The 17,816-nt window shown below is 39.7% G+C and overlaps 1 protein-coding gene across 2 annotated transcripts in view; it reads left to right on the plus strand.

Moving 5' to 3' along the window:
- The first annotated feature begins 13,731 nt into the window (after positions 1–13,731).
- Positions 13,732–17,816, plus strand: part of TMEM170B (transmembrane protein 170B) — a 54,555-nt gene continuing 50,470 nt past the window's right edge. The window contains exon 1 of one of the 2 annotated variants that reach the window (XM_066377039.1): positions 13,732–15,139. In XM_066377039.1, coding sequence (XP_066233136.1) covers positions 14,809–15,139 — 331 coding nt within the window. In that variant the 5' untranslated portion in view covers positions 13,732–14,808. The remainder of the gene's footprint in view (positions 15,140–17,816) is intronic. The other variant, XM_066377038.1, reaches the window with a different exon arrangement.

A 17,816-nucleotide genomic window follows, 5' to 3' on the forward strand; every position in this document is an offset into this window, starting at 1 on the left:
TGGAGCCCAGTGTGTGTTTTTACTTGCCCGCCGGGTGCAAGCTAGGATTAAAGACTATGGCCCACCAGTTTGTGGCTCCGTTGTTTCTTTACCGACTGTCTGAATCCAATGCGAACCTGCATGGGCCGGGCAGCTGTGATAGTGGCCCTGGCCTTGGCTTCTGGCTTTACAAGGAGGATGTTTAAATATGCTGATTTTCTCATTTTTCATAGTTTGAGTTAAAAAGATACTTGAAGTGGCTAAAATTCAGAAAGAATACACAGAAAAGCTAATGTTGGTTGCCGGAGGAGCACTAAGTGGCTGGGGAACAGGATGGAAGGGTCAGTTTTTACTGAGCACACTTCAGTCACGTGAATATATTATGTTAGTACAAAACAGGGAGAAAATGTAGATCTTGCCTATCAAGATAATCCTTCACAAGTCCTTGTTGTTTGTACTTTAGGAGAAATATTCTTTTGAAGTTGGCATTCATATATAGTTTTTAAAATTTATTACTTAAATGAAACAATAATAAAAGCTAGCATTTATTATTTATAACTCCAGACTCTATTCTAAATATACAATATGTAACTGAACACTATATGTGAAATATATATATTTCCCAATTTACAGATAAAGAAACTGAAGGTCAGTGAGGTTATATAACCTGTGTAATGTTCATATCTGGTAAAGCAGCCTGACTAGGACTAGACCCATCTAGTTGAGCAGTAGAGATAAAGGGTAGAAAAATATGTAATCTACTATAATATCATATGATTGGGAAAAGGAGGAAGAACAGTTGGAGAGACAGAGAAGTATATAGATTTGAATTGCTTAGAATGACTCACTAGCTATACTCTGTTTAGAGGAGACTGAAGTGATAGAGATTACCATAAAAAAAAAGCAGAAGCAACCCTTTCAAATTATAATGAACACAAAAACAAAGCAAAGGCAACACAAAGCACACCAAAAATACTGTTTTAAAAAACAGAAAGAATAACACGACTATTATATTAACAAATAAAAATATGTAGTTTAAATTCTTAAATAAAAATAAGAATTTTACATTGTATTCTAAAGTGAAATTCAACAAAAGAATCCCTAAAACATAGTGATTCAGAAAGGCTGACAAAGAATAAACAAAGATATACTTCCAAATGCAAACAAAAAGAAAGTTAAAATTTCTTCTAAAGTCATGACCTTAATGTCAGGCAATATTAAATTAAAATTTAAAAGCACTCACTGTAAAATACAAATTGACAATTTTAATTTAAAAAGTAAAGTCATAATTAAAACCTAACATTTTAATATTTGCCTATCAAAAACTGTAGAATAAAAATTAATAAAGCCCAAATTATAAAAAAAGAGAAAGAAGCAGAAATATGTTGTTTGTAGTAGACTAATCTCACTCAGCTTTTGTGAGACTGCATTGTTTGTTCAAAGTATTTGTTGCTTCCATCCACCCACCTTTGCTATCCTTCCTTTTAGGCAAAATATACTTCTTTATGTTATTCAGTTTGGGCTTGACCATTTCTGCTTGACCAAAGAAATGTGATTGTTTATATATAACATGGACCATATTTGAGCATAAACTTAAAATGTACCTGTATGGTTTGGCCTTGCTCCTTTTATTCCTGCCAGAACTGAGATCAAGGTGAACTGGTAAGACAGTGCCGTGCAAGTACAGGGTCAGATTCTGCTTTTATTTTAAAATTTTGATGCTTTGTTTCTCATAGATTTTGTGTTAATTTTGATTGTTAAAGATACTGCATTAGAATATTACTTATCTCGATCACTGAGGTTTTGGAATCATCTTAAATTTTGCATTCAAGGCAGTTACCCCACTTGTGGCCCTTGTTCTTGACCTATATTATGAGAACAGCATGACCCTAGAGAGTGGCTCCAACTCTGTCAACCCTGCAGCTGAAATAAGAAAATTTATGGAGCTCCACGAAGCTCATTAAGCAAATTCCAGGTGAACAGCAACTGGCCTGCTATTGTTCTCAGGCAACACAAACAGGAAGATTTATTTTTTGAATCAACAAGATTTTTATTGCATTTTTTATGCAGCATGAGCTAGTGAAACCTAATGTACACCCTATGGCAGATCTAGTGGACAAAATAAGTAAGATTATAGAAGATCTTTAGTAACATAATAAATATGGTAAACCTTATAGATATATATTTGACACTATTCTCTAAAAACAGAGAATACACCTTTTTCTATACTCACCAAAATTAAACATATAGCTGATAGATACATGAATTTACCAGGAATTCCAAACTGCTCTCTTGATGTTCTACTTGTCTGTCAAACCTCACCCTTACTTACTGGACTATCGCCCCTAAGGCAGAGGAATTCCAAGAAGCTGGCTAGCCACCCCAAGGAGGAGCATTCCAGACATACCAGGACTTTTGATTCAACACCCACTTGCTCGAGATTCTCCTTTATCCTATAAAATTCATCCCCCTTGCCTGTACTGGTGTCCTTCTTTTGGAGAAGTGCCCCAGTAAGGTCTTTGTCCTCTAATAAAGCCTGCACACCTGGTGTTTGAGTGCTGTCTTACTCTTACATCTGGTGCCAAAACCCAGGATGGGGTACCAGCTGCCTGGACGATACCCTTGCCAGCCGAACTTACAACCAGGGAAGCAGTGGACAGCGGCTGCTCGTCCGGGCTAACTCCCTGATTCTGTTCAGCTGTGTGAGCACGGTTGAGTGACCGGCAGTCCTCCCTGGTCCCAAACCCCTGCTGGATCAGGAGGTAAGGAGTTTCTCCCTCCCCTTCCCCAGTTGGCCTCCAAATTTCTCTCTAAAAACACCCCTTCCTGGTTGGACGGTTTTGACTTTGGACCCCATATCTACAAGTGGTCTGCCTCTACTTCTTTACTGGATTTCTAAGAAATTCTAGGCACGCCGAGCCAGGCTCCTCTCCTACGTCTGGGGATCTCAGCCTTGGGGTGACAACCTCCTGTCTGAGACTCTCTTTCTATGAAAATTTTCTCCTCAGAACTGTGACTGAAGGTGGGATGCCCCCTTCTCTCACCACTCTCCTCTACTGTGGGCTCCTTTCAGTCCAAACCGTCTAGCCAGACTCCCCTCGGAACATAGGCTTCTCCCAATCTCAGACCTCAAAAACTACTCTTCTACTCCTTCATGATTACTCCTTCGAGAGTGCTCTACTCTTTCAGGACTACTCCTTTGGGACTCCTTTACTCCTTTGGGACTACTCCTTCAAGATACTCACTCTACTCTCTGGGATTCACAGTTTGGGAGGTTTCTACTCTGAGAGGCCTGCTTCTATGGACTTCCTCAAAAGTCTAGGCACCTAGTAGGTTGCTTTCTACTACCATTACAATATCATAAGAGATCTTGACAATTTCTGCCACTAGATGGGGAGGGCATCAGAAATTCCTTACGTGCAGGCTTTCTTCTCCCTTCACTCCTGTCCTTAACCTCTGTGACACTTATTCTACACACAGGCCGTTTTTTGGCCAAAGAAACCTCACCTAAAGCCTCCACTTCTAATCTTTCCTTCTCCGTGGACTCTCTCCCCCTCCTGCCTGACCCCCAGGGGAACCCCTCTCTCGGGACCCCTCTCTGGTCCCTCTGCAAATCTCTTTCACTTGTTTATCTTCCCTGCAGAAAGCACCCTCCCTTCACAAAATCCTGTTTTCATTCACTTGCAAATACCAGTCTTTCTTGCTCCTCCCCTGCTGGCCAGGGGCCCCTTCCTTCTCCACTGTGTTCTTAAACCCCTCATCTCTCCTTGCAGATGGGTGGCTCTGTCTCTTTTTCTTCTTTGACCCATCCCATCCTCCTCAGAGACTGACTATACCTTCCACTACCCCTTGTCCTTTCCCTTCTCCTCAGAGCTCTAAATCTTTTGACTCCTCTGACCACGTGGCGCCACCACCAGCACTTTTAATCTCCTCCCCCTCCTCCTGCAAATTCTGACCCTCCTTCTTTCCATCCAGCTGTTCATGCTGTCCATCCATCACCTTTCATCTTTATCCCCTCTATACTGACAACTCCCTGCCATCTCTAAAAGCTTAAAAAAACCCAAACAACAAAGTTGTCTATTAAGCTGTGTGAATAAGTAATCTGTTTTGTCTCTTTGTCTGTGTTTGTTTCTAAGGCCTTAAACCAATAATTATCCACCTCTTAAATCAAGGCTTACTCATCTCCACAAATTCTCCCTGCAATACCCCCATCCTTCCTGTTCGAAAACCTTCAGGGGTTTATCGCCTTGTATAAGCCTCATACACCTAATCAATGAGGCAGTAATTCCCCTCTATCCAGTAGTCCCTAATCTCTACAAGTTACTGTCACACATTCCCTCAAACACCACTCACTTCATGGTCCTAGACCTCAAGAATGCCTTCTTTACTATTCCTCTATACCCTGATTCTTACTTTCTATTTGCATTCACCTGGACTGACCCAGACACTAATGCAGCCCAGCAGCTTATGTGGACTGTCTTACCCCAGGGGTTCAGGAAGAGCCCACACCTGTTTGCACAGCCACTAGCTCAGGATTTAGCAGCATGCTATCTCAAAATTAGTGCTCTCTTACAATATGTAAATACCTACTCCTCTGCAGCCCCTCCCTGCCTGCCTCAAGGAGACACACTGTCACCCTTCTTAACTTCCTCACCAGGAAGGGATATCATGTCTTCTCTGCTAAGGCTCAACTTCACTTCTAGTCCGTAGTTTATCTGGGCATCGCCTCAACCCCCACCACCTGAGGTCTCACCCTAGATCGAACTCAGACCCTTCGCTGTCTCCAAGCGAAGTGGTGTCACCTACCACCACAAATCAAATCCTTTCTTTCTTTGGTCTAATAGGCTTCTTTAGACACTGGATTTCCAATTTTTCTCTCTTAGTCAAGCCCCTCAGTGATATCTTCTGAGCATGGCTTGTAAGGTCTATAACGGCCAAGGAAGTAACAGAAAAGGCAAATAAGGCCCAAAAGAAGTCAGAAAATACCAGCTTTTGGCATATGCTCTTAAAGGATCCAGTGCCCTAAAGGGCTTCATAGGATTTCATCAGGGCCCTGCTCCAGAATGGAAAGAAAAGTCATTGAACTGAAGCCTTCCAGGCTTCCTGGCCCCACTGGTTGACACGACTGTGCTGTGGAGAAGAGACACGAGAAGGTAAGCTGCCCCATTCCTCCATGGAGGGAGGGTTCAGTCTCTTCTAGCCCTGCTCCAGCTACCTGTGACCTGTCCTTGCCCAGCATGCTGGGAATTGCCACTGAAGGCCCAAGGTCATTGTTCATGAGCCTATGGTATTTCTTCCAAGTAGCAGATAAACTGATCTCATTTCTTGGAAACACAAGGGCCATCTACTATGCCTTGCCTAAATATTTGAGTTTTATTTATCCCTCGAAGATCTCTACTGTGGGTAATGACAGTCTGATTTTGTTGCTTTATTTAATGTATAGCATCTCCTTTATTCCTCTTGTCTCAAATCTCCATGCCTATTGTAGGATGGGACCTGCTGCTAATTCCAGCTAGAAGCAGTGGTCACTAGGACTTGAACTCTAGCTACAAAGTATAGAAATGTAATCACCCTTTCCTTAAGTACTTACAGGATTTACAGGTTACTCAGCAAACTGTTCAGAGACTGTCCAAAGGTGCTTCCAGCATTACATCACCCAAGGACTGACTTTTACATGAACAGGTCCACACACTGTGATCCTGACAACTCCCACTGCTGCTAAAGTAGAAAAACAGAATAACACCTATATGTGTCTCCCTACTAATTAGACAGAAACCTGTACCCTCATCTATCTCACCCCAAATATCAACCTAATTCCACCCTATGAGCCTCTTTCAATTCCTAGTACACTACCCGTCAATCTAAGGACCAAATGAGCTGTACAGGTAATCTCTCTTCTTGTTGCTTTAGGAATCTCTACAGAAGTAGGTCTAGGGGCAGGGGGACTGGACACTTCCCTGTCTTATTCCTACTCTCTCTCTCTCTCTGAAGCCCAGTGAATTTGTAAACATGGAGTCAGTGGTTTCACACAAACTGGGTGTCTTGACTATTGCCTTTCATTGGTCCACTCACTCTCCTATTTATTTTTCTAACTTTTGGACCCTGCCTCTTACGTTTGTTCACTAGTTTCTCACAGAACTGCATGCAGACCTTCGCCAATCAGAAAACTGGAAAAATCTACCTAACTCTACACACCAATCCTGAAACTTTCCCTTGCAAAACAGAAAAATCTAGAACCCTATAAACACCCCTACTCTGAACAATAGTGGAAAAAACCCTTGTTCTTGATGCTAGCACCAATTATAGGACCAATCCTAATTTTGTGCCTAATTTTAATGCTTGCCTTTTTATCAAGTTCCTGCAGGCTCAAATGAGAGAAATTTCCAGGATTACCTACAATCAAATGCTTTTACAACCACTACTCCAACTACCCCGGGGGGGGGGGGCGGTTCACAAAGGAGGCCCCCAATAGGGATAACAGCAGGAAGTAGTTCCAGATGATGGCCGGTCCAAGACAAACCTCTTTCCTGAACCCCATACCCTTTCCTTCCCCCCACCTCTTTTCCTTTTTATCATACCACAGAGTTGAGAAATGATAGATACATGAATTTACCAGGAATTCCAAACTGCCCTCTTGATGTTCCACTTATCTGTCAGACCTCACCCTTACTTACTGGACTATCGCCCTGATGCAGAGAAATTCCAAGAAGCTGGCAAGCTGCCCCAAGGAGGAGCATTCTGGACATACCAGGACTTTTGATTCAATATCCACTTGCTCGAGATTCTCCTTTACCCTATAAAATTTGTCCCCCTAGCTTGTACTGGTGCCCTTCTTTGGGAGAAGTGCCCCAGCAGGTCATTCTCCTCTAGTAAAGCCTGAACACCTGGTGTTCAAGTGCTGTCTCATTCTTTCAATAACAAGCCACAAAGAAAACATCAATAAATTTTAAAAAGTAGAAATAATATAGACAGTATATTAAATTATGGACTGCTAACAAATATAGAACCTCCTCCCCCAAAAGTGAAAATTAAGAAAGAGTCTATCTTTCAAATAACTTCAAAGTAGAAATAATAACTAAAATGGCAACATTTCTAGATAATAGCAATAGAAAATGTTAATAGAATACTATATATTAAAAGCTACAGTGTACAACTAAAACAGTGCTCACTGCAAATTCAAACTTAAATAGTTAAGCAGATGGCCCCCAACTTATGATGGTTTGACTTATGATATTTCTACTTTATCATGGTGTGAAAGCATTCAGTAGAAGCCATATTTTAAATTTTAAATTCTGATCTTTTCTTGGGTTAATGAAATGCTTGAGATGCAATACTCTCTTGTGATGCTGGCAGCAGTAGCCAGCTGCATGCAGCGCCTAGTAAGCCATGTGACCATGAGGATCAAGTACTGATACCCTCCCTATACAGCGTATTCTGCATGTTAGATGATTTTGTCCAGCTGTAAGCTAATGCAAGTGCTCTGAGCACATTTAGAGTAAGCTACACTAAGCTGTGATGTTCAGTAGGTTAGGTGTGCTAAATACATTTTCAACTTATGATATTTTCAACTAATGATAGCTTTATTAGAAGGTTACCCCATTGTAAGTTGAGGAGCACTGCATTAAGGAACAGGAAAAAATAAAAATAAATGAATTAAGCAACTAACATAAAATTTACAGAAAGTAAATTTTTATTTATTATAATGCTTGAGATGCTATACTTTCTTGTGATGCTAGGCAGCAGTAGACAGCTGCATGCAGTGCCTAAAATAATAATAAAATTATTTTATTACTATAAAATAATCCAAAGGAAATAGAAGAAACTGATAATAATTGAAGGAACAAAGAGTGAATTAATATACAGAAACATGGAGAAGTGATTAATATATCTATGACCTAGTTAACTGGGAAAATATAAAATGATTAGCAAACATAAGCTAAAATTATAAAAAGTATAAATTGACAAAATAAGTAATGTGTTGGAGAAGTTAACATAATTACAAGATGTATTTATTAGTACTATAAATTATTTTTAAACTGTATTAGATATATAAAAATAGGCTAAAATAAAAAATTATAAAAAAGGAACCAAGGAGAGAAAAAATATATCTAAATGGATCAATTGCTGTAGGAACAAAATACTAACTAGAAAACATTGAGAAAAAGCTTTATTTGTTGTTCCCCAAAATGTCAATAAAAGTTTACATTTTACAAAACATTTAAGGAAAAGATAAATTCAAATAAGGAGAGCTTCTATTCTATATAAAGCAAGCACAACATTAATTAGAAAAAAAATGCCTAAATTAAACAATGACTCTAAAGAGAAAACTACTGATCAGTTTCACAACTATGATGGCACAATTCTAATAAATGATTAAGATGTGTATTAAGTAGCATATTAAAAAATGGGAGATCATTACCAAGTGGATTTAATTCCAGAAATTCAAAGAAAACAAATCAGGAAATATATTAATATAATTTCCATGTATGTAGAACTAAAGGAATAATGACATAGCCATATTCATAGTTTCTAAAAAGGCTTATCTTCAACATTTCAAAATCAAAATTTTTAATAAAATAAGATTTTTTCCATTTTGATATATATATTTATAAATTTAACATGATTCTAATAAAAATACTTCAGTAATATTTTTAAAATTAAAAAGCTGATTTTAGAGTTCCTCTAGAATAATACACATTGAAGATTAGTGAGAAAAGAAATGAAAATGAAAAATATAAAACGGAGAACTATTTTAGTAGATACTGAAGCATATTTTATAGCTAAAGAAAAAAAAATAGTATAGTGCTGACACATAAATAGACAAATAGATTGAATAAACATAAAAGACCAGAAATAAATTTAAGGATATAAAGGAAGTTCGTATGTAATAAAGATGGAATTTTAGGTCAGTGGGAAAATGATGGATTGTTTAATAAATATTCTTGGACAACTTGAATAGTCTTCTGGAAAAAAATTGAATGCGTCGAAACTCCTTATATTGAGAAAATTTCAAGTGGACCAAAGTTACAAACCAAAACCCATGTAATTTTTAGGAAAGGTATGAGACTTAAAAATCACAACTGAGGAGATAGGGTGAGTTAAGAACCGTATGATTTCACTCATATGTGGGATATAAAACTGAAAGCAACAAATGACTAAACAAGAAAAACAAACAAAAATTCATAGACAACAGTATGGTTGTTACCAGAAGGAAGAGGGGTTGGGGAAAATAGAGGGCAAAGGGGTCAAATATATGATGATGGAAGATCATTTGCTTTTGGGTGGTGGACACACAATGCAATATGCAGATCATATATCATAGAATGTATACTTGAAACCTACACATTTTTATTAACCAATGTCACCCTAATAAATTTATTTTAAAAATAAATTAATTAAAAAAATCAAATCTGAGAATGAGGAAGACTTTTAAGCATGGTAGAAGACAGATACCATAAAAGGAAAGACTGACAACATAAATATCAGACATTTCTACATGACAAAGAATTTTTTCATTAAAGTTAAAAAAACAATTGACAAACTGAAAAATATTAGGGGATATTTTATTGCTTCATATTTATTTTGAAATATCCCTAATTTTTGTGAGCAGTATATATATGCAACACATATCACCAGCAGCTAATTTATTAAATATATGAAAGCCCCTACATACGGTTTTTTAAAATATAAACTACCCAGAAGAAAAAAAAAGTACAATAATCTCTAGAAAAGGTAATGCAAATGTTCATGTACACATAAAAAAAATGTGTAACCTGAGTTAAAGTCAGGAAAATGCTAATTAAAATATGAAATACTGTTTTCACCATTTGGTTCTTGGCATGCTATGTTTTCTTATGTTTTGTTCAACAATGAAATAATTAAAAAATTGAATCTAGTGTGGATAGTGTATCGTATTGTAAATTTACAGGAGGAATTTAATCATTATACTGTTCTGTGCTTTATATTTGGCCTTCTATCCATAATATCACTGGATTAGATATAAGGTAAATTTTAAACACTGGTTTTTAGGAGCAAAACTGAATCTCATATATTGCCAAATGCAGAATTATGTATGTGGGTGTGATTTTAGTAGTCTTTTTCTTTTTATGCCAACATTCAGGTTTCAAGGCATATTAGAGTTCAAATGTCATTGTGTATTCTCTTTTTAAGACTTGGGATAACAAACGACCTAATTGTAGGGGGCAGTAGCAGGAAGAATCTGAAAGATAGGTAGCCTTAATGCATTGGTGGAGGGAGCACGCAAGAATGAAGTGGAAAATGCAGCTAGAGGCACTAGTGGTTATCTGCCTATTCTTCCTTCTCAAACATGCCTCTGATTCTCAATAACTGTGGGTGGAGGTCATATCCCCCTGCCATTGCAAAACAGCTCTCCTCTCCTCGGCAGCCCCATAAAAGTAGTCTGGTACCTTAGGTATACCATATGTTACCAGAGAGACAAAGCAGGAAATATCTTTGTATTTCCTAGTTCCAGAAATTTCAGCTTTTAAATTGTCACGGTGGGCAATTCAGAATGCTTCTAACTTTCTTAGGTAAACTAACTACATTTAGAATGTGAGTTTCCAATGTCATTTTGCAACATCATTTTTGGAATTAGAGCGTTCACAGAAGGAAAATCCTCTTTATCTTGTTTCTCTGATATACTGTGATGGAAATGTCTCTTGGCACTAATAGATGTTCTGAGAAACATTTCAACATGTAAATTTCAGTGCAGTACATATTTTGGAATGATATGCATGGCTCTTTCTTCCTCTTCTGTCATTTCTCCCAACTGAATTTTATTTTCTTCTTAAGAAAACAATCAACAGTGCCATCATTTCTTCTCTCTCTCTCTCTCTCTCTCTGTGTGTGTGTGTGTACAGAGCAGAATTCAGGCAGAAGTGTGGTTGCATAAATAACATTAAAAAAATAGTTGAAAAGTGTTGTAAAATTCCAACCTAGCCTTGTGAAAATTAAATGAGCTAATATATAGTACTTGATACAAAGCCTAGTGCGAAGAAGAATTTCTGTGCTGAATATAACTATCTGGAGAGATATGATTATTTTTCCAATTTTAGAGCTAGAAAGTGTTGGAGCCAGTAAACCATATTGTCAATATAATAAATCTACTGAATGTACCCCACCACCGAGGGTTTAGGACTGCTAAAATGTGCAACAGGATGAAATTAAGTTGTGCCATGTGATTCTATTATATTGCACTATACAGCAAGAAAGGAAGATAATAGAAAGTGTCCTTGATAATATTTTTCTCAAAGGATCAATATCATTGCATAATTTAACTGATTTTAAAAGGTTTATCCTGGGACCTATCTGGACATTTAATTGTATGGCTAAGACTTATGGGTGTTCTCTCACTTGTGTGTAAGAAATAAATCAGGAACTGTTGGTGAATTGTTTTATTTTATACTCAAGGACAGGCATAGGATTGAAAGAGACCTCTAGGATTCTTTTGGGGTATTCACTGATTTCCATCAGGAACGTGACTAAACTATTCCTTGATTAGTGTATTAACTCAGTATCTAAAATTGCAAGGAAAGAGATAGCACAACATTCATTTGCATTAACTCACTTTTGTGTTTCACAGCTCTGGCTGTTGGAAAATGTTCAGTTCCCTTGAGAGTATAGGCTTCCAATAGAGCGGATATCGTTAGCCTTATCAAGGCAAATAAATGTTAAATGCAATCAATTAGCCTAGCCCTAGAGAGTAGAGAACTTATTAATTTTCAAATCCTATAATGTCTAGCATAGAACATAACAAATAGTAGATGCCAAATAAATATTAAATTGAATGGAACTGAAAAGCAGGGGAAAGGCTGTTGGGTCATCAAAGAGCATTATGGACTAGAGCAGCGATTTTCAACTGGTGTGCTTCAAGAATTTTTTTTTTTTTTTTTTTTTTTTTTTTACAGAGACAGAGAGAGAGTCAGAGAGAGATAGACAGGGACAGACAGACAGGACGGAGAGATGAGAAGCATCAATCATTAGTTTTTCGTTGCGCATTGCAACACCTCAATTGTTCATTGATTGCCTTCTCATACGTGCCTTGACCGTGGGCCTTCAGCAGACCGAGTAACCCCTTGCTTGAGCCAGCGACCTTGGGCTCAAGCTGGTGAGCTTTTGCTCAAACCAGATGAGTCCTCGCTCAAGCTGGCGACCTCGGGGTCTCAAACTGGGATAGAGCATCCCAGTCCGACGCTCTATCCACTGCGCCACTGCCCGGTCAGGCCGCTTCAAGAACTTTTAAAACAGGCAATGACTTGCTTAGAGCACTGTCCTGAAGCACAGAGGTTGTGAGTTTGATCAGGGCACATGGAGAAACAGCTCGATGTCACTCTCTCTCTCCTTTCTTCTCTCTCTAAAATAAATAAAAATTAAAAAAAACAAAAACAAAGAAAATGCAATACCCGACAATTTAGTCAGGGGCACTGACCTCTTTTCCTTTCGATTGTTGAATAAAAAAATGATAATAATCAACACAATAATGGCCATCTGGTGTGAATGAATCAAAATTATACCTATTTTTTTGTCAGATTGGCAAAAAATATATTTTTTGGTGTGTCACAGAATTTTAGTAATTAGTTTGTGTGCCGCAAGATGAAAAAGGAATAGAGGTTTCATTGCTGTGTCTTACTTTCTCATTTCCTAAAGTTAACATTTAGATTAAAAAAAAAATTATGTGAAATAAGACAAATTCTGACTTTCTATTAAGTTCATTCAATTATTCATTCAGCAAATATTTAATTGAACACCACGTGCTAGGCACTGTCCTAGGTTCTGAATATTTTAAATGAATGCTATATTTTAAATAGTGTGTAATACTAAGACCCCCAATTGATTCCAAACTAACTAAAAGTTCCTGATGTGAAAGTTTAATGAGCTGTTGCTCAGAGTTTGTTATGAACAGTTCACTGAATGTAGTTCCTGTTTTTGTTTTTGTTTTTTAATACCAATAATCATGTAATGTCAACTCTCTTAACACCACTATTAAACAACCTGCACTTCTGCATCCAGAACCTTAAGGTTATGGAGTAATAGTGAGTTAAGAAACACAATGTGGTCGCTGGAAAAAATTAACAGACTAGGGATTTAGAAACTAGCCTCTGAAATGGTATCACCTCAAGTCACTGAATTCTGCAGAATCAGTTTTCCTATCCATAAATAAAATAAATTAGAAAAATGCTTAAGCATTTTTAAGTGTTATATTTTATAATCTTTAGTTAATTAAGATCTAATTAATTGTAGGAGGAAGATAAACTATCAGTTTGGGCTCAATTCCTACTAGTGATGCAAAAATTTCCTTTCCTGTGTTATGAAATTGCCTACATACATATATATCAATAGATATCTACATACAATTATTTTAAAAGTGGACACCAAAGATACTATCTTACAGGTGATTCACACCTTCTTGTTTTGCTAAGTATACTTGATTTAGCTATACCGTGAACTTCACTTCCCTTGTACATTGTCTTTACAGATGGCAGAGCCATGGAAAAGGGATGGAGTCAGGGGTGGTAGTGCCTCGTGCATATTCACGCTATGCCCAAAATTTAATTTTTACGTTTCAAGTTAAAAGGTTCCAAACTTCAAGAAGGAGTTTCCTGCTAACATGGGACATGAAAAAAGGCAGAAAACTATGGGAAGAAAGTTTACGTCCTAGAGGAGAAAGTAACGCAGACTTTTTTTTTTTAAAAAAAAACAATTCAAATAAAAAGAATAGTGCAATGACAAAAAAGCCAGATCAGGGAATGGCTCTGAATAGGACACCGGTGAGCCCTATTTCAATAAGTATTTCGGAACCTGGAACCACAGGAGGCACAAGTTCTTGTTGCGGGAAGGGCTGACAATGAGAAAGGGGGTCTGTTTCTGTTTTATAGCTTTAAATATATGTTCTGCAGGTAGTGACCTATCTAAGTCACCTGACTCAGAAAAAAAAACACTCAAATTAATAAATCCAAACTGTTCAGATATTTACGCCTTTCATAAAAAGATGCAAACATCTGTCTCAAAAGTATTTCATTCGAAGCCAAAGATCTGAACTACCACAGAATCCATCTCATGATGGACTCAATACCCCTTACTCTCCCCACGGTAGGTCAGGTTTGCCTCTAAGGCTTCCGCTTCAACACCATCGCGTACCTAGCGCGGCCCGGGTCAAAGGATCCAACTCTCCCAGGCCGCGCGCCCGGGTCGGGGGCGGGGAGGCAGTGGGGTTCCCTGGAGTACCCAATCATCAGCGAGGCCTGGCGGTGGCGCTAGTGACGTAGGCTGCGCTTCCCTCCGCCCCACTGCGGCCCGACTCTGTGCACTGGCGGCTTCGCGAGTTCTGCGCGCGGGGAGGGGAGAAGGACTTCGGGGCCTGCTGGGTGTCGGAGGGCGGCGGGTCGCGGGAAGGGGGAAAGTGAGCATGCGCAGCGGCTCTGGTGAGGGAGGGAAGGGGGGACCTGTGCGCGCGCGCACGAGCGTCACGTTGGCGGCCGCCGGTGGAGGGGGCGGTTCCTCGAGTGGCGGCGGCCGCAGGGTGGGCAGGCTGGCGGCAGGTGCCGCCGAGGCCACCCTCTCAGCCTTCTCCGAGACCCGAGTCTCCTAGTTCTCCCGCGTGATGAGCTGGACTCCGTCGGAGGCTGCACCTGTCGGCTGCCCATCACTCCGAGCTTCCCTCGTGACATCGGCCTTCTAGCGTGCCTGTTCCCCGCGCCGCGGTGCTGCCCCTGAGAGGGAGCGACCGCGGCCTCCTCCGCCTCAGTCCTCGCCTGGGGGCCGCGCGGGGAGAGCGCCTGGCCCCCTCCCCTCCCCCATCCGCTGTCCTCAATGTCTCCCCGGCGGGGAGGGGGCTGCCTGGTAGACGCGCTGAGCGGCCCCTCCCGGAGGCCCGGAGGCCGCAGCAGCAGCGCCCAGCTCGGCGCCCCGCAGCCTTGTCCGGCGGCGGCGGCGGCGGCCTGGAGGAGCCGCACAGCCGCCGCCGCCCGCCCCGGAGCCTCGCTGCCGCCACCGTCGCCGCCACCCGGCGCCAGAGGAGAGGGCAGCGGGCGCCCTCCGGGGAAGATGAAGGCGGAGGGGGGTGACCACTCCATGATCAACCTGTCGGTGCAGCAGGTCCTGAGCCTCTGGGCCCACGGGACGGTGTTGAGGAACCTCACCGGTAATTGATGCGCCCGGGGCGGGGACCGGGATGCAGTGCCACCCCTAGCTTCCTTTCTCCGTTAGGAGCCGAGGGAGCGCTCCTGGCCGCCCCACCCCCGTGTGCGCCCCTTTGGGAGTTCGCAGTCCCAGATCCTGGCAAGGACAGTGTTAATTGGATCCACTCCGCGCGGGTTCTAGAGGCGCCGACCCCCGCCAGCCGTTCCCCCAGCACTCAGAAGCTTCCGAATCGAGCGGGGTTTGGGGGACAACCCACGACCTACGCCTCTCGGGGGAGGAGCCCACGACCCTGCCTTCTGTAGTACGCATGGATAGCATTGGTTCTGAGACTTGGACACAGTTAGCTTTTTTTATCCTCCTCTCTCCCACGCGCACACAGTCTTACACGCACACCCTGCTTTTTGCTGTTTAGATTTTTTTTCTGTTTAGCTCTTTTTCTTTCGGGGCAAATCTCAAACTGAATGCAGGACTTAAATTTCATGCTCAAGATCAATTTGTTTCAACTGTTATTATTATTTTTTTTAATAATAGAAGACAATTTAAGTATATTATAGTGGGTTAGGGACTGGGCCGAGATCTAGGAAGGTCTGAGCATTTTAGTTTTAACCATATATCTCCTCCCTCTCCTATTTCCTTTTGTCTGTCTGTCCTCTCTCCCTTTGGCCTCAGGCAGCTGCTTTTGTGATATTTGATAATTTAGCGTTATTTCCCTTCGTTCCTCAAGGCGATGAGTGAATTGGTCTTAACTACATTATAATAGTTAACATCAATTTCTAGTTTTTGTAAAAGCGAGCAAAAATACTCATGTTTCTTTTATCAGAGTTTTAGGTTTGCTTTGTGAGAAACTTCTGGTTTTGTTCATGTGGAAGAACTTACATTATTATACTATGAGTTCTGAATTTTAAAAATATCCTCAGATTAGTGTTTGCAAGAAAGATAATTGTTTGCAATTTGGTGACTTCTCAGTGCCTGATCTTCAGAGAAAAAAAAAAAAAAAAAAGAAAGGAAACACGCCCAGGATTTGATTCTTTAAAATGTTGATAGAACATTGTGTTTCAAAATGCGTCATGTCAAACTGGTTACGAGTAGGAAGAGTATATTACAAATATAACCTGTCTTGACAGGAAACTATGTGTATATATAATGTATTTTAAAATCTGGTATGATTTGGAATTTAGATATGTATAGAAACATTTTTTGGGGAATTACATATCACAAGGATGAATTAGAGACACTGGTTTCCGTGAATATGGGAACTAAAATTAACGTAGATTTTGGATTTATATATGGTGTCCTCACTTTTAATACATGGCTATTTAACTTGGAGCAAACCTACCTAGTGATGGTTTAAGGTCAGCAATGTATTTTTAGTTTTGAACAACTACATTGACATAAAAACCATTTCATTATTCAATTTAATTTAGGGATAGACTGCTTTATCTTACTTATGGCTTTGTTTGTATTTGTTCATTGTTAATATTTCAAATGTATAAATTGTGTTTATTTGAAATGAAAATAAGTACTAAATATATATTTATATATGCTAATGACTGGTTTAGCTCATCAGTGAGTATTTAGAAAAATTATTTTTCAGAGACAGAACATGTAAATGTAACTTATCTCTTGGCTAGATTTCACAGTATTTTTAAATATTTACTTTAAGATGCTAATCATTATGCACTGACTTCCCATTCCGCAAGTCAACCAATAGGTTAGTAATAGTAGTTTCAGCCCAAGGTTAGCTGTAATTATCTCCTAATACAATCTCATTAACCATCAGTTGCTCATTTGACTTTGCCATTTTATAGAGGATATGCAGAACATCCCAAATTAGGACTGAAGTATGACTGAGGAACCAATGGAATCTCTTCTAGGAAATAGAGTGTGAGGATGCAAAATTCTGTTTGTCAGGGTAAAAATGGAGAGGGAAATAGGTGAGTTTGCCAGCAGGTGAATGTACTACGTGTTAGGAACTACATGGCTTCTAAAAAATGGACTCTGAAAGTGGTAACTTTCTGATGTGGTTCATTGTAGCCTTCTCCATACTGGTGACATACCGGGTATGTAGTTTAATCATTAGTCAAGAGGTGCTACCTACCTAGCTTGCCATTTAGAACTTGGTCTAAAAACAAACACGTCCTACATATAATTTCTGCTATATATCAGGTACTTCACATATATTTCTAATCTTCAGAATAACTCTCTAAAGTAGATTTACAAAGCTCAGAGAGGTAAATTAAGTTGCCTCAAATCATACCTCTAGTACAATAAATGGCTGAGCTAGGTGTTAAAAACCCAGTCTGCCTGCAGAACTGCCCTTTCCCCTTTTCTAGGATGCTTTAGCTCAGCGGTTCTGAACCTGTGGGTCGCCTAAAGCCATCAGAAAATACATAATGCATATCAGGTATTTACATTCCAAATCATAACTGTAGCAAAATTACAGTTATGAAGTAGCCACCAAAATTATTTTTTGGTTTGGGGTCACCGCAACATGAGGAACTGTATTGCGGGGTCACGACATTAGAAAGGTTGAGACATTAGAAAGATTGAGAACCACTGCTTTAGCTACTTCCTCTTTACCCTCTTCAGACAATGAATTACTTGCTACATCCTGCTACTTCAGTTCCTTTTATATGTTTTTTAATTATATTTCAATTACATTATAACTTTTGTCTCTT

The sequence above is a fragment of the Saccopteryx leptura genome, chromosome 3, assembly GCF_036850995.1.
Source record: "Saccopteryx leptura isolate mSacLep1 chromosome 3, mSacLep1_pri_phased_curated, whole genome shotgun sequence".
NCBI lineage: Eukaryota > Metazoa > Chordata > Mammalia > Chiroptera > Emballonuridae > Saccopteryx > Saccopteryx leptura.